Source organism: Taurulus bubalis, assembly GCF_910589615.1.
Source record: "Taurulus bubalis genome assembly, chromosome: 10".
Classification (NCBI taxonomy): Eukaryota; Metazoa; Chordata; class Actinopteri; order Perciformes; family Cottidae; genus Taurulus; species Taurulus bubalis.
In genome coordinates, this window is record NC_136598.1 from 2,555,245 (window position 1) to 2,581,004 (window position 25,760).

At 44.3% G+C, this 25,760-nt stretch overlaps 2 protein-coding genes across 2 annotated transcripts; both read right to left on the reverse strand.

Annotated features, from left to right (window-relative positions):
* Positions 1-3,173: 3,173 nt before the first annotated feature.
* Positions 3,174-12,291, reverse strand: LOC306742439 (aldehyde dehydrogenase, dimeric NADP-preferring-like). Its single transcript, XM_079224825.1, has 10 exons — positions 12,166-12,291; positions 9,324-9,504; positions 9,009-9,240; positions 7,781-7,866; positions 7,308-7,516; positions 6,695-6,812; positions 6,462-6,603; positions 6,218-6,384; positions 6,023-6,122; positions 3,174-4,011 (listed from the first exon to the last, which is right to left on the reverse strand). Exons 2-10 carry the CDS (start codon positions 9,477-9,479, stop codon positions 3,698-3,700), a joined length of 1,524 nt encoding a protein of 507 aa, XP_079080951.1. The 5' UTR covers positions 9,480-9,504; positions 12,166-12,291; the 3' UTR covers positions 3,174-3,697.
* Positions 12,292-17,343: 5,052 nt separating this feature from the next.
* Positions 17,344-25,279, reverse strand: LOC306742438 (aldehyde dehydrogenase family 3 member A2-like). The gene is made up of 10 exons (XM_079224824.1): positions 25,234-25,279; positions 24,531-24,697; positions 23,563-23,794; positions 22,676-22,761; positions 22,377-22,585; positions 22,094-22,211; positions 19,994-20,135; positions 18,771-18,937; positions 18,536-18,635; positions 17,344-18,423 (listed from the first exon to the last, which is right to left on the reverse strand). Exons 2-10 carry the CDS (start codon positions 24,690-24,692, stop codon positions 18,095-18,097), a joined length of 1,545 nt encoding a protein of 514 aa, XP_079080950.1. The 5' UTR covers positions 24,693-24,697; positions 25,234-25,279; the 3' UTR covers positions 17,344-18,094.
* Positions 25,280-25,760: the final 481 nt, after the last annotated feature.

Sequence of the window (25,760 nt, forward strand, 5' to 3'; positions counted from 1 at the left end):
GACTAACCATAGCTACTAGACTAGCCATAGCTATGGTACTAGTGAGGAGAGTTTCCTAGAAGTGCTCCCCTCTCACTAGACAGACCGTGTCTGACCTGTTTCCACAGGACTGGTCTCCACAGCAGTACAGTGCTCTCACTGAAGCTACTGCTAGGGCAACAAGAATCACAGCTACTATACTAGCACAGCTACTATAGTCACAGCTATAGTAGGGAGGAGAGTTTCCTTGCTCCCCTCTCACTGGACAGACTGTGTCTGACCCGTTTCCAAAGGACTGGTCTCCACAGTAGCTCAGTGCTCCAGCTGTAGCTTACTGCTAGGACATTAGTGATCACAGTTACTGTACTGGTGGGGCGAGTGCCCTCGCTCCCCCCCACTAGACAGACTGTGCCCTTTCGCAACAGGACCGGCCTCCACAGTAGCACAGTGCTCCTGCTGTAGCTGACTGCTAGGACACCAGGAACCACAGTGACTGTACTGGTAAGGAGGGTGCCCTCGCTCCCTCCCACTAGACAGACTGTGCCTGGCCTGTTGCCACATGACCGGTTCCCCACTAGCTCAGTGCTCTCGCTGCAGCTTACTGGTTGAACACCAATAATCACAGCTGCTGGACTAGTGAAGAGAGTGCTCTCGCTCGTGTCTAGTGGGGAGACACTGTGCCTTTCCTGTTCCACAATAGCACAGTGCTCCCGCTGAAGCTTACAGGTAGGACACCAGGAATCACAGCTACCGCACTAGCGAAGAGAGCCGTACTAGCGAAGAGAGTGCTGTAGAAAAAGATAGAAGCGTTCCCTTCACACTAGACCGACTGTGTCTGACCTGCTTCCACAGGACTTGTTTCCACAGTAGCAGAGTGTTCTTGCTTGGCTTACTGCTAGGATATCAGTAATTACTGCTACTATACTAGGGAGGAGAGTGTCCTCACTCCCTCTCTCTTACTGTTCCCTCAGACTCGTGCTTAGGTTTAACCTTGCTGGCTGTGGGACCTGTGCGGCTCCTCTCCAACCTGAAGACGGCCATGACCCTTGGCCTCGAGCCCGAGGGAGGGTCTCTCGCCTTCCACCCTAGTGCGGAGAGGACTGAGGCATCGGACCCATCCGTGGCTGAGCCGGTCCCAGAGGAGGACATTAGGTTACTGGCAGTGTCCGCCAATTTATTTACAGTACAGTGGCGAGCAGCCCTCCCATGCTCCCGGGCCTGGTTCCCGTTCCTTGGGCTATACCCCTTCGGCGGGGGGCAGTCGACGACTCCAGGGGGTCTGTCATCCGCAGGGCACTGGCAATGCCTACTTCAGGCACATTCCCGCCCCTGTCACCTTTTCTGTCCCTCCCTCTGAGGGAGTTTCCTGTATGCGGGGGAGACACCAGAGGTGCTCTCTCCCGTCTTACGGCAGATGGCCGAACCCAGGCGTCCATAGGGGACGCGGCAAAATGGGGCCTTGAGGCCAACCATTGAGCCGACTATTGCGTCTCGCATAGTTGAGGCCGGCTGTCAGGTACCCTTGGGGTCACAGATGACCTGCTTTCCAGGCTTACAATACAGCAGAAGGGGCTCCATGTCGGCTCCCCAAGAGCTACCTCGCTGAGAGGCAGAGCCGCTCCCAAACGCAACTCTTCCAGCGCGTGCCCCCCAGACAACCTCCAAACCAGGGGACTTCCTTTCGGACTCTCCCTCTACCCACAAGTATTCACAGAGGGTGTCACTGCTGCTCAAGGTGAACACAGGGAAGAGCTCTCTGAGCCCTTCTCAGAGCATAACCTTAATTTGTGTAGCTCTGGATACAGCCACTGTGAGGGCCCGTCCGTTGTCTCAGTGTGTGGACGACACCTCCGCACCCTTCCCCTTTTCCAAGTGGACAGGCGGTTGCCCTACATCCTCTTTCTTTGCCTATTGGGCAAATCGACAAACGGCCTTAGCTGTCGTTCCTTTGGGCTTGCTGTCGCTGCGCCCCTTTGCAGAAGTGGCTGAACAGCCTCGGCCTGTGCCACAGGCATAGGTCAGTAGAGGCATCAAAACATTTGCCTTATCGCTCTATCCCTGTGGAGGGAGAGAGCATACCTGTCAAGGAGTATCCCCATTGGCGTGGTTCCATCTCGTTGGGAAGTGGTCACAACAGACGCCTGCCCTTTGGGGCAGTGTGGCAGAACAGGACAGCTCGTGGGAAGGGGTCCACTCAGGACCTCATTGAGCAGGTCAATGTCACCTAGCTCTCAAAAAATGTCCTGCCATACTTGAGAGGAAAACATGTACTTCGGTCGGACAACACCTCGACCGTGTTCCACTGGTTCACCTTAAGGGAGAGGACCAGTCCTCTGGGTCAAGATGCCCTGGCTCACATGTGGCCAGAGGGCCTTCTTTATGCTTTCCCCCCATTTCCTCTGATCTGCCAAAGCTCCTCAGTGTTATTCAACGAGCCAATCCTGGTAGAATAGCACCCTACCCCGGATGTCAGAGCACGGCCGTTCGCTCTGTATGCACAGGCCCCGGTCTCCACTATCCAGTGGGACAGGCGCTGTTTAGAAAGGGCACAGCCCTTCTTAGGTCCATCCTAAGACAACAAAACTGGCCCGACTGCCGTATGCATGTGGTGGCCTTGACCTAGGTTCCGAGGACCTGCATCGGTCACTCGGAATCTCGTGATTTCGCGAGAAGATTCCGCAGAACCGATCTCGGGATGACGCCGGAAGCTATACCCGGTTGGGAGTCACCCGAGGTCACACGTGACTTTGTTGTTATAAATACTCGAACTGCGCAAGCGTGATATTGAAACACTGCCTCTGGCGGTCATCCAGGATTCATAGAACCGTAGTTACCTTCGTAACTTTCGTTTTCTCCATTGGCTCTAGGAGTGCCTCGTATCAGAATCTGATGATTTGATTGGTGGACAGTTGTGTCCGTCTGCATGCTGGAAGGCTGAAACGTGCTGAAAGGACATCCTGCCTGAGGAGCAAGAACCAGCAGTCTGCAGTCTGTGCTGAAGACTTGTTCCAGCTATAAAGAGACTCAAGTTGAAAATGAAAATAAATGTTCAGACTGGCAAAGATGATAGAAAGACCTCTACAGCTACAAAGGGCAGATTATTCGGTGTCGACCATGTTCGACGATATCGGAGACGAAATATGATCCAAACGTTAAACAAACAACACATTTTATTAATGAACAATAATCAACACCAGACACTGTTTCTACCGGTCACATGTAAGCCTCTTAATTCATACGTTGGTCACCGTTATTCATGTATTCATTTATTTGCTGTTTAGTATTTTGGTGTGAAACCGATGGATCAAATACTTCCTTTACAAATAACTTGATCATTTGATTTATGTGTGTATGAAATAAGTCACTGTACACCATGCCAATAACTCTGTAGCAACCCTGAGATTGAGACATAGGTAATAAATATAAAATTCTGAAATGTTCAGTTTTTCCAAAATTGGGTGGCGTCCTAAATTTCATCTGTTAAATTCAGTTGCTAATACTAAATCAGCAATCACACCCTTTCGCCTTTTCTCACAAATTCATGGGTTTATGATTCATAATTGAGTTATCATTATACGGTTGAGTTAATAATTACATCTGCTACCAGCACTAACATTACAAATATCTGAATACAAAAGAGGATCCAAAGTGGGTCCAGAGCTGTTTACGTGGACCTTGTATTGTTCTTCTTTGGGTAGATCTTACAAAGTTTCAGTTTCTAGTTATAAAAGCCTCTCCAGTACCAGCAGGTACAGTTGAGGCCGGACGCTATGAGCAGGATGACGAGCAGCGTGATGAACAGGCCCAAGCCGATGATGGTGGCAGTGACCGCCCAGATGAACGTCCTTTTGGACATGTCGATCATGGGGGACCTCAGGGCCATCTGCACCCTGCGCGCGCGCCGGCGGTCCTGAGGAGGGTAGCGGGCCAAGTTGACGTTCTCCATCCGCAGAGAGCGGACCAGGCATGCCCTGTGGTGGCTCAGCTGGTCAAAGGTGTGTTTACCATGGTAGCGGCCCATACCACTCTCACCTGAGGCGGGTCACAGACAAGTCTGCAGTCATGACTTTTGAATTTACAACTAAACTATACATTCTACTATATGGAGTCTGCTATTCAGCATTCATAAGTCCTGTAATGTGGTGTTGGTACACTCATATCCACCGGCCCAACCAGTGGGAAGACAGCAAGGGGAGAAGAAAGGCTAATGACTTCAAAGACTCACTCTGGACACAGTTCTTTACTTTCAAGTGTGGATTTGTGACCCAACACCAGAGTTTCATTTGGAGTCTAAAGCAGGCCAAGTTTCCTCGTGCAGCAGATCTCATCAATGCTTTGGTATAAGGACAGGTGTTTTTTCCTTCATAACACATGGTGTTGCCAGATGTACTGTGAGACCTGAAACCTGGCCCTGCACTACTTGTGCATCAGATTCAAAAAATAGCCTTAAAGCTGCTTATTTTCATTTGGCCAATGGGTCAAATGACTGTGGACCCTGAAAGGTGACCCACAGATAATGATCACCAACACTGTAGTTCCCCTGAACCTAACTGACCTCTGTCTGTTTTTTATTATGTCTGTCTGTGGTGTAGATTTGCATATGTATATGGTTTCTGCACATGTCCCGACAAATATTTTGGGAGAACAGAATTGCCCGCTACCCATATTTGAGCAAACTTCTCATATAAAGTTTGCATTATCTTCTATCGCACACGATAGAACGGCAGAACCACTGCTTCAGACCTCAGTTATTATTTCCTAAAAAAACCAGCTATCTATGTCTATAAGACAGCTATCTGTGGGAGTGAGGCACCACGACATCTATGGTCTCTGCAGCGATGTTACACACAAACATGATGTGAAAAGTAAAATCATACTTTGTGATATTTGCACAGTATTATGAGATATTATCTAACTATTGCACATTAGCACAAATAAATAACATTGCTGGTTTTAATGTTCATGATCTATGGCCTGTACGTTGGTAAAGACACACAGTCGTGAGATTTCTGCCTTATCAAGGGTTTTCTGTTTGCAACAGTTTTACAGGGCAGGTCGATTTTTTTCTCAAAATATGTAAATTTCATCATTGAGGTCAATAGGTGCCACGTGCACAAGAGAAAGAAATGTTAAAGTGTTGACTCAGCAGATATAAGTTGACCTACAGGAGAATAAATATTTGAAAGCAACACAGAATGCTTGAGAGCCATGTTCCATTGTATTTTAAATTGTCAGCTGGTACCTGACTGTTTTCCTTTACATAAAAACAAACATCTCCTGAAAATTCACCAGAATGCTGGAAATGATGTGTTTGACGCTGACAACTAAATGTGTGAGTCCTGCGGTGTGTCCGGCCAACAGAACTACTCGCTTACAGACTTAAACACCTAGCAGAAATGTTAAACAGTGTTCCATTAATGCCACGTTGTTGAGAACTGGAGCTTAGCGGTAGTTCAGGAAGGAAGACCCTACACTACGGGTCGTTCATATATCGCAGTCTATTTCAATACGGTAGCAGCTGATCAGGGGGGGGGGGGCGTCCTCTTGTAAGCAACCAACCGAAGGCATCACGGTGTCTCTTAGCCAATCAGATCGTTGCTGTCAAACTTTAAAGGTGTGCTCTACTCTGTGCTGTCAGTTGTCATTTCAGCGTGGAAATGAAGGCGACCCTCCTCCACCCCAGTCACCTCCAGGCAGCAGGCAGTCAACTCCTCACTCATCACTGAAAGACAGCAACTCCCTTCTTCACCACCACCACCAGTGTCCGGACTACAGGGGGGATTCGGCCGGGTCTGAACTCAGCGTCCCTGCCCCTTGTTTATCCTGGTTCAGGATAAAGGAGTCCGATCGCCAAAGACTTTGCACTATTCATTGTTGCACTATTCATTGTGATTCCAACGAAATAAAATTATTGTGAATTCGGAACAAGTCTCTCCTGATTGAACTGGTCTCATCAGCATACGAGTCCTGGTGTAAAGGTGGATGACATACATGTCCACCTCACTAAGCACACAGACAACAATGCGCTCCAAGGCAGTCTTACCGACTCCACCAAATGGGAGAGAGCTGAGTGTGTAGTGCATCATGACATCATTGACCGTCACTCCTCCACTTGAGGTCTCCTCAATCATCCTTTTCGTGGCCTTCCAGAGACAGCAGGAGAAGAAAGAAGAGACATAAGTGACACTAAACGTTACAACCTGCTTTAAATCTCCTCCCTCCTGCGGTTTGCTCTCACCTTCTTATCGGAGCAGAAGATGTAGAGGGCCAGAGGTTTCTCTCTCTCGTTGACGAAGCGGATGGCGTCGTCCATGTCGCTCACGGTCACTATCGGCAGCAAGGGCCCGAAGATTTCCTCCTGCATCATCCTGGAGTGAGGGGGCACGTCCTTCAGCACTGTCGGGGCTGCATGCACATAAACAGTGCTCATTAAACAGAAATGTTGACTCTGAAATATTCCTCTCCTCGCTCCATCTTCGTACCGATGTAGCGCTGTGAGGCATCGCTCTGTCCTCCCACCACGGGGGTGTAGCCCTCCATCAGACCCATGACTCTGATGAAATGGCGCTGGTTGATGATGCGGCCGTAGTCGGGTGAGCATTTGGGATCGGCGCCATAAAATTCCTGCGACGAAATTTAAAAAGGCTTTTATTGAAAAACTGTGCCGTTTCATGTCGATTTCAATGCTCGCGCATACGGTTTAAAAGGACGGTACCAGGAGAGTTAGCCGGATGCATTCCACCACTCGGCCCTGGATGCAGGGTTCACACAGGATGAAGTCCGGAGCGATGCACGTCTGACCGCAGTTGACAAACTTTCCCCAAGTTATACGACTGCACACAAATGGGGATGGAATAACACATTGGCAATGCTATCAAGCACTCTTTGTTACAGCGCATAGGTCTGTCAGCGTTGCTGCTCGCTGCTTTCATGAGGAAACAATTGGGTTTTCCAGTTGGTTCTTTTTTTTTTATTGTGGCCTACTTTTCGTTCAAGATTCTCAAGATGAGTTTTGAGGACAATTGACAACCAAAATCAATATATTTCCAATCAATCATTCACCTCAGTATTTCATACACACACACTTTACCATTATCACTTCAGTTTAGTGCTAATGGGCTCCATGTTCAGACCCCAGATGCACTGTGTTCAGTGCTAGTGAACATAGACTTCAGCAGGACTGCAGACATACGGCTGTAGCAGTAAAGCAGCCGCCTCTGAGGTCAAAGTCATCAGGTCATCAAGTACACATCGCAGTATTCTCAGCATAACACGTGAGGCAGAATTACCCCGAAGATACCCCTTAGAGCTAACGTGTCGTTTGTTACCGGCAGGCGATTCTAATGTCGCAGTCCTTGTCGATGTAGCAGGGGCTCTTCCCTCCCAGCTCCAGGGTCACCGGGGTGAGGTGGCGAGCCGCAGCCGCCATCACCAGTTTACCCACGGTGCTGCTTCCTGTGTAGAAGACGTGGTCAAACCTGAGCCGGAGCAGCTCCTGTGTCTCCAACGCTCCACCCGTTATGACCGGGTACAGATCCTGGGAATGAACAGAAAAGTTAGATTTTTCACCTTTTTTTTTAAATCATGAAATATGCAAACATGTAAAAGTGGTAACTAAGGAAAATATAAAGCCTTTTTGGAAACAGTCAACTTTATGTTAGCTTTTGTAGAATGATGGAGGGAGTCCTCTCATACAGAGGCCACTTGGCCAAAGTCAAACATATATGTGATGCAATGTACTGTGTTGGTACAAGGCTTTTGACGACATGATTCCATCAACAATAGCAGCCGGTGTTCAGACCTTGTCCAGATAGCGAGGCAGCAGAGCCCGGAGGAGGAGGGACGAGTGCTCGCTGAGCTCTGACGGCTTCACTACAGCGGCGTTGCCTGGAGAGAGAACACGGGCTGCTGTGAGTGGAATGAGGTCACTGAGTGACGAGACAGCAGGAGACTGAGAGCCGGCAGACTGACGTTCAATTCTTCTCAAACGAGTACTGCAAAATACAAGTTTGACCAACAAGAACTTAAAGACATTAACTTGTGTTTAATTTTATTTAATTGTATGTATTATCTATCTATTATCTGCCCCTTCACTCCCCTCTTCTTTCCCTGTGGGTTTCGAGAGTTACGGTGGCTTTCGGGTAATGGAAGAACGCAAAAGTCTCTCTGGAGCGCTTGGTTTGTCCCTTCTGGGCTACTGTAGCAGCACAGCGGTGCAACGTGACTTTGTGAGGAGCGCCCACTCCATATGTAGATATGAAGGGCACATTCTAAGATCACAAAAAACAAAACCATTCTTAGATTGAGGTGATTGTACAACAATGAAAACATCATTATGAATATTATATTCTATGTATGCCATCAAATAACCCTAAATCTTACAAACTGCATACACACTACTACTACACTACACATACTTTACATTTTTGCACTTTCTCTATTGTTTAATTTTTTATACTCTGCGCTGTACATATCTTTCATCCCTGTTATTTCATTTTTGTGTCTGTAAGCAGCTACTTCGACAACAAATTTCCCCTTGGGGATGAATAAAGTATATATCCATCCATCCATTTTTTAAACACGGGTATATGTAAAACATTATTTTCCCCAAAAAGAATGAAAATGGCTAAAATGCCAAACTATTTTTATCTATGCACATACCTGTTAATACACATTAAGAATGACTTAAATTGCTCAATATAATGCGAAACATGTATAATATTTTTCCAATAAAATAGAAATGGAATTAGAACGTTCTTATACTATAGAAAACATAACAAAAGACTGAACTTGAATTGTAATAGAGGCCAAATGTATAATAAATGTTTCCCTTTATACTTAAAGGCGGTTACTGTTCTTACTTGTTGTTATGATGCAGAAGGAAGTGATGAAGCAGATGAGTTTCCTTTTATCTTTCTTAAAGGAATCATCATTTGTATTTACTTATTTTTCATCAAAAAAAGATTTTCAGGAGACTACGTTTGGCTTCTAAAGAAGCATGCGGGGCCGGAGACAGACCGGTTCCTTACCAGCAGCGATAGCTCCAACCAGCGGCTGGAGGGTGATAGCCCACGGGTAGTTCCAGGCCCCGATGATGAGCACCACCCCCAGTGGCTCCGGCTGCACATAGACCTCATCAGATATGGTGAGGAGGTTCCTCTCGACCGGCCGAGGAGCCGCCCACACTGCCAGCTTCTCCAAAGCCAGCTTGATCTCATTCTCAATGCCAATCAGCTCCAGGAGCGGCGTGTCGTACTGGCTCTGCAGGAGATCCAGCAGGCTCATCACATTATTACTGGGGCATTAAGTGATCACATGCAGCGGTGTGCCGGGTCTCCACTCACCCTGTTGATGTCCTGTTTGAGAGCGCTGGAGATCTCGGCCTCCTTCTCAGTGATCATCCTCTGCAGGGCGTGAAGCTGCTGCAGCCGGAACTCCAGAGGCCGAGTCCTGCCGCTCAGGAAGGCCTCCTTGGCCCGCTGAACCGCCTGCCTCTCCATCGATAGCTTGAGGACAATGAACCCTCTGAAAGGGCAGACACAGGCGTGTCCGTTTGGAATATACTCTTCATGAGCTGTCAAAACGTCCTCATATGACATCTAGTTTCTGCACAATCCAGCAGGGCCCTTTTGGGGCCCTGAGCAAACACTTGACTGCCTCCCTCCTCACCATACATGTATATCTAAACTACAGAAACCTAAAACTCAGGAATTAGTTTGTGTTTTTGCACATCTCAAAGTCAATGCTTGGTTATAAATGGGTTTTTGGTCGATGCCTAAAATATGGTCTGTGGGTAAGACAAGCTCAAGAGGCTTTGCCGCTTTGTTCTGACTGATTGATTATCTTACTGGACAAAATGTGCAAGTATCATGAATGTTTGTATGCCACAGAGATTATGTTCTGTAATAGTCCACACATATTTTTGTTGAGGGAGCCACAGCAATGTGAACCTCCCACAAAAATAATTAATCTCACCTACAAAGGAACACTAATGAGCACTTAACAGTCGTATTGAATCTCGTCATGAGTGAAGCCGAAAGGTAACACAAGTTTCACAGTACACAACAAACCAGCCTTTACTCAGTTAAACCAGGTAAACTCTAAACTCTCGGTCTCCACACGTTTGCCTTAAAGCAAGTTGTAAATGCAGTCAAGTTTTTTTGGGATATCTGTACTCTACTTTACTATTTATATTTCTGTTTACTTTTACTTTACTACATTTTGCAAAGAAAACTGGTACTTTTACTCCGATACATTTCCCCTGAAACCTTCGTTACTCGCTACAAAATCAAATCTATCTTTAGAAGAAAGAAAAAAACACATCCGGGACTGTGGTGGAACACAGACTCTACCAAGCAGGTTTGAGAATCACAATATTCTGCATTTTCCCTCTACATCCTCTAGCCCAGCGCTCACAAACCTTTATGCGTCACGGACCGGTTACGTGAAGACAATATGTTCACGGACCGGGTCCGACCTCGGAGAGACGGGAGACAACGACACCTGACGTGTGTTTGTTATGTCCAGTCTACTGACTCTACTCCTAACTAAACCTTTAGTCCAGTCTGCTGACTCTACTCCTAACTAAACCTTTAGTCCAGTCGACTGACTCTACTCCTAACTAAACCTTTAGTCCAGTCGACTGACTCTACTCCTAACTAAACCTTTAGTCCAGTCTACTGACTCTACTCCTAACTAAACCTTTAGTCCAGTCTACTGACTCTACTCCTAACTAAACCTTTAGTCCAGTCTACTGACTCTACTCCTAACTAAACCTTTAGTCCAGTCTACTGACTCTACTCCTAACTAAACCGTTATGTCCAGTCTACTGACTCTACTCCTAAGTAAACCTTTAGTTCAGTCTACTGACTCTACTCCTAACTAAACCTTTAGTCCAGTCTACTGACTCTACTCCAAACTAAACATTTAGTCCAGTCTACTGACTCTACTCCTAACTAAACCTTTAATCCAGTCTACTGACTCTACTCCTAACTAAACCTTTAGTCCAGTCGACTGACTCTACTCCTAACTAAACCTTTAATCCAGTCTACTGACTCTACTCCTAACTAAACCTTTAGTCCAGTCTACTGACTCTACTCCTAACTAAACCTTTAGTTCAGTCTACTGACTCTACTCCTAACTAAACATTTAGTTCACTCTACTCCTAACTAAACCGTTATGTCCAGTCTACTCCTTCATTTATAACCCGCTGCACAAAGACAGTATGTTGAAATGGATGCAGGTTTTCGTGCCTTTTTGGTGATCTCAGGATACTCTGCCTTGGTTTTAATCCAGAACACCGGCAGAGTTGAAACAGACTTTTAAGTTTCATTTTCAGGGTAACGTCACGTAACATCTCAAGAGGTTCCGTCTGAGGTTACCACAGACGGATGTATCCGGTCATTTTTCACAATAAAACATCTTTCCAGCCTTGATTTTTTTGATTTTATTTTAATTTTTCATTCATTCTTTCTGTGCGGCCCGGTACCAAGGAACCCACGGGCCGGTACCGGGCGGAATGAGCATACTTATAACCACACTGTTACAACTCCTTCATAGTGTCCTATTGCTTTTTGGAGAATTATGATGATAAGTTCATAGTAGATGCAAGAGTATACTTAGGTACAATATATTACAGTTGAACATAATATATGTGGATGGATCACAGCCAACCCAGTTATGTTCAACCCAACTCCTGGTCCTTGGTCATGGTGGCCACAGCACTTAAAAGAATAAACTTCATAATTCTCAAAATTCTGACTCTTTGCTTTTTTATTAACAGCATGTACTTGTACTTTTACTTTCAATACTTAAGTACATTTTATATCAGAGAAATACTTTTGATACATAAAATATCAGATACTTTAAGACTTTTACTCAAGTAGTATTTTAATAGGTGACTTTTACTTTTACTGGAGTCATTTTCCAGTAAGGTATCTTTACTTTTACTCAAGTACGGCTGTGCATTAGAAGGCAGAACATTACAAACCTCCTGCAGGTCCGTGTTGATGGGCAACTATTTACAGGAAGCATGTTTGACATCATCGCGCATAAATGCAACAGAGCTTTTATGAATGAATGTTATTATTGAAGCACATGAAGTTATATCTGCGATGTAAACGCGGTTATATGGAACATCAACATGGAGATCGGGATCAGGTGAGAGAGAAGGAAGCGCAGACTCACCAGCAGCTCAGGTCAAACACACACGCGGCGGATCCTCAGCAGAACATGGGTTCGATGCTCCGTCTCTGACTGGCGTCGACCAGTCCGGCTGCTCTGGGATCAGTTTACCGGGAAGCTCGCTCACTGGAACCAGCAGCTTCACTCAGAGCAGCTCGAGCACTGAGCGAGACCTCAGATAACACTCTCTCTCTCTCTCTCTCTCTCTCTCTCACACACACACACACACACACACACACACACACACACACACACACACACACCTTTACAGCCTCTGGTGAGGCTAATTTTTTACCCGGAGAGCCACCGCGGAGGTCAATGTATCTTAATAACAGCATATAAGCCACGTCATAAATTACAATAACCTTGGGAGTGTGCTAATAATACGCCGCTGTTAAGATGTATCAAGCTTATAAATCAGTGTAGTGTGAAGTGAAGAGACTACAGCAGGACAATGATTTATAAATGTGTGTATGCTTCATAGCAGAAACTTAAAAAACAGAAGTGGCATCATTCAAAGCAGACATGTTACACAGTTTTATTACAAGTGATGGGACTTTTCATAACTTCAGAACCTAAAAGAAAATATCTCCAATCACCAAATTCAATACCAATATTGCAGATTACACTACTATAAACATGCTGTAAAACCATATTGAACTCTGGCAGCAGCTGAAGACGTAACACACTTGAAATGCAATAACACCATACATTTAAAAGACAGACATCAGTCTACAGAATGCATGAATGGGAAATGATCTGGACCAGTCAGTCACGGGCGGGCTGTGTGTGTTCTGTGGGCCAGGAGTCGGGGGTCTGTCCCAGGATCACAGCGGCCACCACGCTCTGCTCCTCAGCCTCATTGTAGGAATCTCTGCAGAAACACGACGCACATACAAGCGTTAAGACACACATCCAATACAGAGATAACAGACGGCTCAACTGCTCTCAGACGCACAACCAGTGTGGATGTGGACGAGGTGGTGGGGTGGACCACAACAAAAGGGGCCATTTAACAGAGGACAGTGGAGCATGCTGGGTAATTAAAGGGAGGGTAGATGGGGGGCATTATGTGGTTAGATTTCTTGGACAACACCACACATTGTGTGCCAGGGACAAAGCCATTGTTGTGAGACGGTCCAGTCCTGGAGGATTGTGGGTCTGTGGGGGAGGTACTCATATCTGGTTTTCTTATTTTAAAAGGTCATCACACAAATACACCACTGTTAAATAAATAAATGAACACACATCTCTCTTCAAAATATGTTTGTGTTTCAATTGTTCCACAAACTGTAACTGTTGCATAAAATACCACGATGTCCTGCTGTTAAGGTGAATATGATGTCATTAATACTGAATAGTCTCATGTTTGGAACAATGGGACAATAAAGTAGATGAATGATTAACTAAGAATTAGCACTTGCAGGATAACTACATCTTGTTCTGTAAATCATTTGTGACACGTTCAATGGTACACGGACATGTCATCATTCACCCGTTCACCACGCAATGTGCCACCTGCACATCCGGACTAGACCCATCCACACCCACGGCATCACATTGTAATCATGGTGGGTTAAGAGCCTTGCCCAAGGACACGTCGACATGCACCGCCGATCCTCCGATTGGAAGAGCTCTGAGCCGCCGCACATCTCGTGGTTGTTGGGCAACACGATGCTCAAGAGGCATGGAAGGAGAACGCCGCCCAAACGAAGACCAGTCCAGTCCATCAGAACCCAAGAGATGACAGTGTCATGCTTTATATTGGTCCCAATACCCTCTTTCATTATATATTAAAGTATACTTTCATGGTAACTCTGGGTATTATGTTTTTATTGGAGGGTCTATGTACACCTTCATTTTTTTTGGGTTAATCTTTCCAATTAAAAACTTTTTCTGATGATATTCTGATGTCATATACCATGTATTTGGGGTACTATTATACCCACACTGCTCCACATGTCTACGGTGTGCCACATTTAACTCAACTGAACTTTAAACTAGGTATACATTATTTAAATATACAACTGTAAACACAACTATGTCATTAACAATACACAATAGATTAGTTGTTGATTACCACTTACTGTAATAGTTTCAAGACATTGTGACCCCTCCCCCCAGAGCTCCACTCCCACCACGTCAGCTTTGGGTACAAAATCATCACCGCTTGGCCTTCACAACTCTAATGGACAGTCCATAACTCCTGGTTCTGGCTGTTCATAGTCAGAGGAAAGAAGTGCTGCAACAGGCCACTTCATGCAACATGTTGCAGATAACGCTGACCATCATATGGAAATGATTCATGTGGATTGTTCCATAGCACGGGAAATATGATCAAAATCAAACAAGCTTCACGAATCAAAGGACTCAGTAAGGCATTAACATTGTTTAACATGTCCAGAAGTCCGGGCCTTAAGGTTTCAACCTGAGGGATGATGTGCATCACGGTCATCATGGTTCTCTGGAGAACATGTTACGCCCCAAGGTCAAAAACTGATCGACTTGACTAGAACCCCAATGTGCAATATCCATAGCCTTCGAGTTAAACAATATGTGTGAAGATGAGTTACTCTCTCAATACCAGAAAAACCAGAGAAGAGATTCTCAAACTTGTGATGTCATCAAGTATAAAGTCTGGAGCTGTTCCATAGACAATGATTGGGAGACTTTGTTAGTTTTCTTTAAATACCGAAGCATGTATTCTATTGTCGTGTTCTCAGCACTTTGGAAGCGTTGGACATGTTTCCAGATGTTTTTGGACTGACTTAGACCCGAGCAATAACTGAAATAATAGGTCTACGGTCTAGGAATCATTTTGTACACAGGGCAACATCAGAAATGTGTTCTGGCATAAGGGCCAAAACGGACATGTTCATTTTACGTGTGCGGTATCAGAAAACATACATGAAGCATTTATTTCTGCATATAACATGTCAGACATGACTCAAAGTTTCAAACTTAAAGAAAAAGTTTCTGAATTCAGTCATGCTTTATTTAAAGCTCCTTGTAATAAGTGTTTGTATTAAGGTTATAAGGTCCTTAAAAGATGTGTATTAGCATTATGTAAAAATACTACACAAATGTTAGTGATTGCTTCAAAACACATTTATTGTTATAAGACGTTTATAAACACTTATAAGGAACTTGTTGACTGTTTAGACTGCTTAAGAACATTCATAAAACCTGTGTAATTGCATCCCAAACATATTTATTGAGTTTACCTATTAGGTCCTTTTTAAAACTTTGCTACTTATTTTGTTAAGATGAATACATACTTAATCATCCATTTATTAACAGTTAACTATGCACGTATTAAGAGTCAATTATACTATGGCAAATGGATCTTGGTAATTCCTTTATTATGACATTTTTTAACATTTAACTTTGCAGCTACCGGATCTAAAGTGAGAACAATCTCTAGTTAAGGTTAATAACTCCTTTATTATGCACTAATTACCAACCTTTCAAATACCTCCGTGCTTGCAGAGGAAATAAATAAGTGGAAGGACTCATTTACATGTTGGTATTGTCCGGCATCAGCCGTCATTATGAGCCACCATTCTGAATTTCCAAAGAAGAAAAAAAAGATACTAAGACACTGGTTTTGGGGGTTTTGGGGGTTCCTCCCTCCCCCCAACAAGGTTTTTAATTTAAACCTATGGAATTTCACATTATTTTGGACCATTAGAATAACTACAGGCCAAGACAACGTTTAACAAACTAAACTTGCTATGCTTAAATACAATTATTTATTTACCCGAAACCCTTTGCCCTTCCGGGGTCAAACACCTGACAAACATCGGGGATCTAGTTTCCTATACGCCTGAACCCAGGACATCAGCACAGCGCCCCCCAGTGTACACACAGCATAGCACATGTATTCCCACCACCACATTGGCTCTTAAACAGTTTATGAGGCCCTGCGCAACAACTTATAATTATGAATCACCCAGACAATCTGATAGATAGAGAGATAGAGAGAGGACCGGCTGCTAGTGCACAAGAAGAAGTCAATTACATCTTCAGGCTTTCAGATAGTATTTCCTGAGGTGTACTAGTCAACAAATGGGCTTTCTGAGACACAAGTTAAGTGCAGACGTTCAGTCAGGAGGACTCTTCACGCTCTCATCCGTTCACATTCTCGCTCCGTCTCACTTTCCTGCTTCTACAATCAGCTGGCCATGAGCGGTTACTCTTTAAAGTTTAACCCATCAGAATGTGCAACAATCTCTCTGGGCCAATCCTGTTGTTGCTGTAAAACCTTACAGCTGCTGCTTTCTGTGTCGGTGTCATTTCAGTGCAAAATCAAAGCGCCTCTCCGCAGTGAGCAGGCAGGGTGAGCAAACCCCCCCGTGGTGACCCAAATCGAGGGTCAGAGAACCACCTGGGGCCGGTCAGGAAGACTCACTCTCAATCAAATCAGGGGTCATTTCTGGTGGAGCTATGCAGATCTATAAGAGGGGATCTGCATCTCCTTTTGTTGAGTTTTGTCATCTTCATAAAACACATCTGCTTCAGGGGAGAAATATTCAAAAGTGGATACCTCCTGAAATATCCTGCATTTAGCATCAATCTTTCTATATTTGCCATCTGAGCTACGTGTTGGGACAGCACACTGACATTTCATAAAACAATTTTTCAAAATAAAAGCACGTTATTTATGTTGTTCCTAGTTGATCTCTATAGTAAATAGAGTATAAAAGTATAAAATCAGCAGACTCACAAGTACGACTTAATGTAATGGGTGCATGCATTCATATAGCAGCAAAAATATTTGCTGTGTGGGGTGAATATGTAATGGAATAATGTCTTCCTGAGCATGAAGTCACTCTGTGTGTTGTATTACAAGCATTACAATATTATACAGAATTTATTCTAACATAACTCTACACACTAGTCCTTTCTTTAAATGACTCAGTAACTGTGGAAATACACAACAATGCAGATCATGCCTCTAGCATGAGAACAGTTTAAAGGATATGGTTTAAGGATTCTGTATTTTTCTGTGTGCCATCAAATGAAAACACTAAAAACCCAACAATGAAGTGGTGTTACTAATAGTGTGTGTATCCAAAGCCTGATCTTATTCCTCTGCACCATAGAGCTCCACTGACTAAAATTGATTAAAAATAGGAGGAGAAAGCTTTAAAAAGGACTGACAAACACACTTCTGGTTGCGTCTTTATTTTTTAATAGGCACTTGGATGGCGTTGCCCTTGAAGGTGACGGTAGTCGTACCAGCAGAAACATTAGCAGCCATTGGATATTTTGATGAAAAGTTGTAAACAAAGCTTATGTCGGTGTCAGTGGTCTCTCTTTGGTTCATTACTAACCCAGAGTGAGAGAGACTTTGTTTCTTTGGGCTTTTTGTGCAAAAAACATTACATGAGACTTTAGGAAAGGATTTTAAAGTCAAGCAATCTGACACTTAATATTAGTGGGAATGATACTTAATCTCATTTGTTTTCATACTCATACAACATCTTCTAAATTGTGTTATAGCATTTTATGTATTCGTCATAAAAATATATCATGGTGATGCTTTATTCTACAGACCACAGTTTCCTAGAAAGAAACAGAGTTGGAGGTGTACATTCATAGGAAGGTTCCTGCAATTTAGTAATAATTATAGGAAAAATGGAGACTGTGTTCAACGTATCATTCAATTAATTAATTAACTCTAGATTACGCTCTCAATTGATATGAGACTCGTTTAGCCATTTTGCAGCAAGAAAAGGAAATGAGTCTCCAGGCAAGCATTGTGTGGAATAATGAAAGAATAATGACTCAGTGTTTACGTGGGTAAAATGCACTGGTCGTTCTGATGGAAAACAGATTATAAACGGAACGAAACTCACTTAAATGTCTCAGAACTTCAATCCCCCTGTAATTACTACCAAATTGTTCTTTACAGGAAACTTCCTAGAAACTACAGGCGTGTACAGTAAAAAACTGCCGATATCAAAGCAAAACATTTTACTGCTCTCGTGACCGAATTGGGGTATTTTACCTCCTTTACCTGCACCGCAAAGGCGGCCACGCCGGCCAACGCGGCCAGCAGTGCCATGCGCCGCAGCCTGCACACGTTGACCTGCTTGAGCAACAAGAAGCGCGCCCAGCCCAGCTTCTTGGCCGTGTGCGGGGGGTAGCGCATGCTGTTGACTCCCTCCATCTTCAGCTGCTTGATCAGACAGCTGCGCAGGTGGCTGAGCTGGTCAAAGCTGTGCCGACCGTGGTAACAACCCATGCCGCTGTTCCCTGGATGAAAAAAAAATGGAAGAAGTCAGATAGAAATGTGCGTCAGCTTTGTTCTTCCATAGAAAACCGGAGGCGAAACAGCTGCAAGTTGGTTTAACGGTTAGACACTCACCAACTCCTCCAAAGGGCAGCGCGCTAACGGTGTAGTGCACCAGACAGTCATTGGCCAGCAGCGCTCCACTGGACGTCTCTGCTACCACCCTCTTGATCAGCTGTTTATCGGATACAAACAGACCATCAAACAGAGCACTGTGGGTACTACCGTATCCATACCATAGCGTTTTAAATTCACAGACAGGAAATACGATCAAATGTTCACTTGAATAAAGGGAACGTGATGCATTTACCTTGTTGTCATGGGAGAAGATGTAGATAACCAGAGGTTTTTCTCTCTCATTAATAAACTGGATGGCCTCGTCTACACCGCTAACGGTGATGATGGGCAGCAGTGGCCCGAAGATCTCCTCCTTCATCACTTTGGATTCCCCCGTCACGTCCTTCAACACAGTGGGAGCTGCAAGAGTGAGGATACGGCTTCATAGGCAGTGGTTCAACAAATAAAAAGGATAATGCATCCCAACCACGTTTCAACTACCAAAACAGACGAGACAAAAACCAGAACCCAAAACAGACGAGATCAAATGTCTCTACCTCACATGCAATCATCCAGTTGTAAAACAAAGAATAACTCTGAAATATCTTCTGATATTGTGCAGAAATAGGCTTGTTGTTTGGACAAGTGCCTCATAGTTTAATCACACAGGTTTTATATCATACATTCCTTCTCCAGAGAGCATACACAGTATGCTGTGATACTCCAAAGACATGTCTGGGTGTAAATCATTCACCGAGTAGAGAGACAGACAAAGACAACGCAGATTAGACTGACCAACAGGCCGTTTTGCCTTTTGACTGGGTAACAATAGGAATGCTTTTCACTGTACTAAATCCAAGATGACGACACCTGCCTTCATTCATGAAGAAACAAGCTACCCACTTTTCAGACACACCTTTCAAGTCACAGCTGGACTATCCAACTGGAAAACCGGACACTTTCCCAGTAAACCGACGAGCCTTTCGGGACGACACAACTGCCTTTTTTGGGTATGAATGGCCAATAAAAAACAGAAGGACCTTCACCCAGGAGACCGCCATCTGTGTCTCGTGTGAAACCAAGTCAATGTCATGTTTCCTTAGTTTTGTACTTCACTAATGCCAGTTACATAACAAACAGACCAAATACCTTTCTTTTAAAAAAGATACTTTGCATTTAACAGGAGGAAACTGACATTCTGTCCCCGACACGTCCAAAAACGACACTAGAGGTCCCTAGAGTCATCGTTGAAAGCGCAGGGCCACTGACCAAGCGCCGGTATTTGACGAGCTGGGAGTGAGATGAGAGTGAGTGAGTATATATATATATATATATATATATATATGAATAACGGCATTTAACGACCAAAGCTCCCACTAGCTGACATTTTCCCCACTGGCTGGCTACCCTTGTGGAAAGCCCTCGTCATCACTTCCACTATTTTACTCTTAGATCGTGACCTTTCCACACACGTACCTATGTAGCACTGGGATTCATCACTGTTTCCACCAACGGCCACTGTGCTCCCCTCCATAAGAGCCATGAGCCTCTTAAAGTGCTGCTGGTTTATAATGCGTCCGTAGTCCTCAAACGTTTCTGGATTATCTGTGTAAAACTCCTGCATTGTGTAAAATAGAAGATCAACTATGTTCAGATTACTTACAACAACAACAACAACAAAAACACACACACGAGAATTTTCTTAACCATACTTCTGTGTAAACATGGAAATAAAATAAGAATAAAAAGCATGTGAAAATTTAGCACAGTATACTTTAACTAAAATGAATTATGAGGATTATGACCTGAAAAAGATGGCTTGTGTCATAACATAACCTGGAGGCAGGGCTGGACACATTTGCCCACAACCATTGGCTGGTGATTTTTTTTTTTAAGATGAAAACAAGACATGTAAAGAGTAGCTTCTTCCTGCATGAGCGGTGGAGTGGAGAAGACTCACTGAAAAGATAAAAAAAAAAGGAGGAGGAGAAACGGACTTGGTGGCTGATTTACTTTATGCCTTTTCTCATGGAGGGTTAGGCATGTTTGACAGTGAAGATCCTCATTGGCGTCCATGAAGCGCACCGATAAACTAAACAACCACGTCATTGAACTGTTTGTTAACGAAGAGAGGCGGATGGGCTTTGTGTTTATTGAGGGAACAGCATCTGGTGACTGAACTGCTTTTTCTGCTTTTTGTGTTTGTTTTTTTTCACCCTGCTTGGCTCTCCGCCGGCACCCACTTCTCCTGGCTGCTGCTGCTGAGAGAATATGCTGAGAGGAATATTTTTCCAGTGAATTGTGTACCGTATGTCTCTGCAACTGCTGCTAAATTTAGAATCTGAAAAATCCACAAATCAGTTCCCTGGTCAAAGTTGGAAAATAAATAAATAGCTGCTTATAACCAGAGTTTTACAGTAGTTAATATAATTTGTTCTGATCGGCTAGTGCTCTTGTGTGTGCGGTGTTTTAGTGCCGTAGTTGAGTTGGATTGTTTTGTCATGTTTTGTCATAACTGTAAGATAATATATTGAGTACTTGAACAGCTCTCTGGGAAGCAGTGTTCGGATGTACGTTTCTGGGGCTTTTATTGTGAAGGGAAAAACGTAAGGAGAGGAGAAATGTTCTAGTGAAGTGTGGAATGAGAATAAAAGTAGTTGCCGTCTTGTGCAAACTATGTTGCATCGTGTTGTTGTTTTATTAATAAAGTGAAGTATAGGCGCAAGATAAACCCTTGGCTACATACCTAAATGTGACTGGTTCTTGTTTATGTGAACTACAAGCATTGTCCGTTAATGAGGCAGCATCCTGTCATGCGTGTATTTATGTAAACAATATCAGACGGCACTTAAGGCCTAGGTCGAAACTGCACGGCACGCCACTGCAATACTCAGCCCAGCACTGCATGATGGGAAATGTGGGCTGTAGATACACACATGCTGGCCATGAGTGAGACTCCGCCTGTGTGCATGAATCATCCACCCACCCGAATGACCGGTTATACACGGTTCCTCTTGCAAAAGTGGGACAGCAACTCTCAGCTGTCTGCAGTGGAGCAGAAGCGGACAGCAGCTCTGCTTTGTTTACATTCCTTATGAATGATGTATTATTCACCCACCGTTCATCAGAATGTTAAGTTACATGACCCGACCGCCTCAGGCGTCCTTGCAGAGTGCTGCAGAGCTCAGTCCTGACAATGAAGTTGGTGGTTTGACGCGCAGACAGTGGGCTGCACAGATTCAAATGAGAGCAACTCTGAGTAAAAAACATTTGTGACAGCCTCCGGTTTACACACGCACTGGCCGGACTGGAAGGATTGTAGTAATGTAGGAGGGCCAGTGGCCCCGTGGCCCCCATACTTCCAGCGCCCATGCTAGCACTACAGGAACAGCGCCAAAAGAGAAGCGCAGTCAATGAGCTACTGTCTGCCCGCTGCGGGATGTACACACCACGGGGTGCCAGCATTACACCCACCTAGGAGATCACATGAGCTCTTGAGAAATGTCTTGCTTTGTCGTTAGATGATTTATAAGCTTCCCATTCGATAATATCTTACAATCCTGATAGTAGACCAACCTTGATGCACTTCTTGATCTCTTCTACTACTTGGCTCTGGATGGAGGCTTCACACAGGATGAAGTCTGGAGCAATGCATGTCTGGCCACAGTTGACAAACTTTCCCCAAGTGATGCGTCTGTATTGAAAGAAGAAAAAACACAATGAAAGAGCCTCAAACCTTGAAGGTGGACTTTTACGTTGCCGTAGCTCCCCCAACTGCTGTGAATTGTACTGTTTTTGTATTTTCTAGAGTTCAGGTAACGGCAACATTTTTGTGATACATTTTACAGTCAGGACTGACCGGCATGCGACACGAATGTCACAGTTCTTGTCGATGTAGCAGGGGCTCTTCCCTCCCAGCTCCAGGGTCACCGGGGTGAGGTGGCGAGCCGCAGCCGCCATCACCAGTTTACCCACTGCGCTGCTTCCTGTGTAGAAAATATGATCAAATCTTTGCTCCAGCAGCTCCTGGGTCTCCGGCACTCCGCCCGTCACCACTGGGTACAGATCCTAGGTGGAAAATACACAGTCATGAAAACTCCATGTACATTCACAGATGTGTAAAGAGATAAATCCTTTCGATCCAATCAGGAGGCTCACTTTGTCTAAATACTGAGGGAGAAGTTCCTCCATGACCTTGGCGGAGTGGGAGCTGACCTCGGATGGCTTTATTACTGCTGCGTTACCTAAGAGATGAAAGAGAGAAGAAATGTGAGCGGTGACAATTGTTATGCTGTGTCCACGCCGAACGCAAAGACCATTTCTGCCTGCCTTTAGTTTGTGTCACTTTTCATCAGCCATGGCTGATGCAAATTCACGTCCTTGCATCGACTATGTATTGAATCCTGCGCGCGAAATGTTCCCTTCACGGTTGCTTTGATCACACCATTCAGCACTTATGTAGTAAAGAAGAAACACGCCTGTTGCCAATGAAAGGAAAAACTAATGACGCTAATAATTTTTTTTGATAACGTTTCTAGTTTATTCGAGAGCATATTCTGCTGCCGATTTTATGATACCTGATGCACAGGCACTGAACGACAAGGAGTCAAGCTGCTCGCATGTATGTAATGTGTTTTGCTGGTCTACGGTTACCGAACAGTTTTAACCCACACTAAGGTGATACACCTATTAAAGATGCCAAACAAGACACATATTCAATCCCTCTTTGTGTATTTAGTGGAAACAAATCTAAAACGTCAATAAAATAAATAACATTTCTGATACTATCCGTGTTCTTCATTCTTATAGACTCATTCATTTATTCCTCCTCTTCTGTCCATCGTCCATCTTCTGTCAGCGCAGAAATTAATATGTATGCTCCTCCGGTGATGTGCTTGCTCCAGTACGATTGTTGAACGATTGTATACGTTGCAATGCATCAAGGGTACACCTGTAGCCCCTCTAGCTACAGGTGTACCCTGTGTGCTATGCACACGTAATAAGACCAGCACCCCTATCTGCACATACGTATGGGTGTGTATTACCAGCAGCAATAGCTCCGACCAGCGGCTGGAGGGTGATAGCCCACGGGTAGTTCCAGGTCCCGATGATGAGCACCACCCCCAGAGGCTCCGGCTGCACATAAACCTCATCAGATATGGTGAGGAGGCTCTTCTCTACCGGCCGAGGAGACGCCCACTCTGCCAGTTTCCTGATAGCCAGATTGATCTCTCCTTCCAGTCCCAGTGTCTCAAACAGCTGGGTCCCATGTTCACTCTGAAAGCGTAAGGAGGGACAAAATACAGTGCTCATTCACAGTTTGTATGTTAGTTCATTCAAATTCACGTTTATTAATCTGTCGCCCACAAATACATTGATCAGTGACTCTATATGCACCACAATTTGCCTCAAAAGGTTTCTTTTCAAAACAACTTTTGTCATGGGATTTTGCTCGCATTGGGATCCCATCAGACAGACCATATGCCGAGGTGGCTTGGCTCGCATAGAGTTGGGATCACGGTGAGGTGTGGTGGCATCTGGGCACAATCCGCACAGTTCTTTTCAAATGCAGGTCTCCATCAACTTCCCCACGCGGGTGGAAACGGGAGGCTGAGGTCTACTGTCTGAGTCCTGTTAAGTTACTGCTGATGAAAAGCCCAACATTTCATGATTTGTTTTGCTTCAAAATAAAAGATATAAAATAAATATAAAATAAGGGGTACTTTTATTGTGAAGAATTTATAGGGAAATGCGTTTATCACTCAATTAGTGGTGCTTTGTTAGTGGCCATTCTTACATTAATCAAGTCTAATACAGCAGGGAGTAATCAGCACATAATTAACAGGGGACTTTGCAGATGATAATGAGACTTGAGTTAATATTGTCTTTTTAATGCAGAGTACAGAGCAAACTAGTTGTAAAATGATGCATACTTTTCTGGATATTTTATCTGCACAAATTAAATTAAACCGTGACTGCACACTTCTGCAAAAATTGAGTGCAAGTGTCCCACCTTGCCGAGGTCCCGCTTGGCAGCATCTGCTATGTCCCTCTGTCTCTCTGAGATGAAGCGCAGAAGGCTCTTCAGCTGGTGGATTCTGAACTCCAGAGGCTTGGTCTTCCCCGTCTGGAAGGACTTCCTGGCCCGCTGTATAGCCAGCTGTTCTCGGGACATCTTGACTAAAAAAATGCTAAACAGTCAACATTACCCGTTGAATTCCCTTGATGCAAACAACACCTTTCAGGTTGATTTAACATAATTCTCTTAAAATGGCTAACGAGAGCTACAGCCAGGGCTAACACACTCTACAGCCGGGGCTAACACACTCTACAGCCGGGGCTAACACACTCTACAGCCGGGGCTAACACACTCTACAGCCGGGGCTAACACACCATACCGCCAGGGCTACAGCTAACTTTCTGTCAGCGTTATGAACACCGAAGAGCCAGCAGCTGATTCGCCAATGACACTCCACACATATCTAGATAGCGTTAGATGTCCTTTACTGTTAAGCAATGTATAAATACAGTAACCTTAAAGTTATCTATCGGTACAAACATTAGTTAGCACTATCCGAACTGTACGTTACTATCGTCACCTGTGAAGTTATTGAGCGTATGACCACATGAATTCTAGTTGACAAACGCTAACCAGCCTACTTTAAAATAAACAGTGATAACACCTGAATAACAGCGGTTGTAAGTTCCAGTTTTACCTCAGATCGCTCGCTCCTACCAGCTTTAGACAAACTAGTGTTACTGTTGACGCGAGTAGCTCCTCCTCCTCCTCCTTCTTCTTCGTTTAGTTAAATAGAGGGCGGCAACTATCGTTAAAGGTGCATTGCCGCCACCTACTGTCCTGGAGAGTGAGGCAAAGTCCATATTCCCTTAGAATAGGGACTAAAAAATAAATAAAAATAAATAAATAAAAAATAAATACATAATAATAATAATAAATATATAGATTTTGTTTTAAGAAATTACATTTAGCATTTTCCTTCCTCAATGCTACATCATTTCTACAAATTCATTACTCCCACCTACAATTCTTTAATTAATCCTTTAGCTTTCCTCTGTGTTTCACACTTCTGGCAGTGACAGATAGCATATTCAACTGTTTCCTCTTCTACGCCACATTCACACAGACCTGATGGGTTTCCCCATGTTGATTGCTGTGTTTTATTTGATCTCAGTTCAGTTCAGATTAGTTGCTCTTTGATGTTTTCTTTTAATTGTTTTTAAT

What these genes read in the sequence shown, in the direction of transcription:
- LOC306742439 (XM_079224825.1), bottom strand. Translation starts at nt 9,479, where the DNA reads ATGGAGAGGCAGGCGGTTCAGCGGGCCAAGGAGGCCTTCCTGAGCGGC. An exon ending in GGTTGGAGCTATCGCTGCTG is followed by an intron (nt 7,867 to 9,008) that starts GTAAGGAACCGG and finishes TTCTCTCTCCAG; the next exon opens with GCAACGCCGCTGTAGTGAAG. An exon ending in GACATTAGAATCGCCTGCCG is followed by an intron (nt 6,813 to 7,307) that starts GTAACAAACGAC and finishes ATTTGTGTGCAG; the next exon opens with TCGTATAACTTGGGGAAAGT.
- LOC306742438 (XM_079224824.1), bottom strand. Translation starts at nt 24,692, where the DNA reads ATGTCCCGAGAACAGCTGGCTATACAGCGGGCCAGGAAGTCCTTCCAG. An exon ending in AGATCAAGAAGTGCATCAAG is followed by an intron (nt 20,136 to 22,093) that starts GTTGGTCTACTA and finishes TACACAATGCAG; the next exon opens with GAGTTTTACACAGATAATCC. An exon ending in GCTGCCCTTTGGAGGAGTTG is followed by an intron (nt 18,424 to 18,535) that starts GTGAGTGTCTAA and finishes TTTTTCATCCAG; the next exon opens with GGAACAGCGGCATGGGTTGT.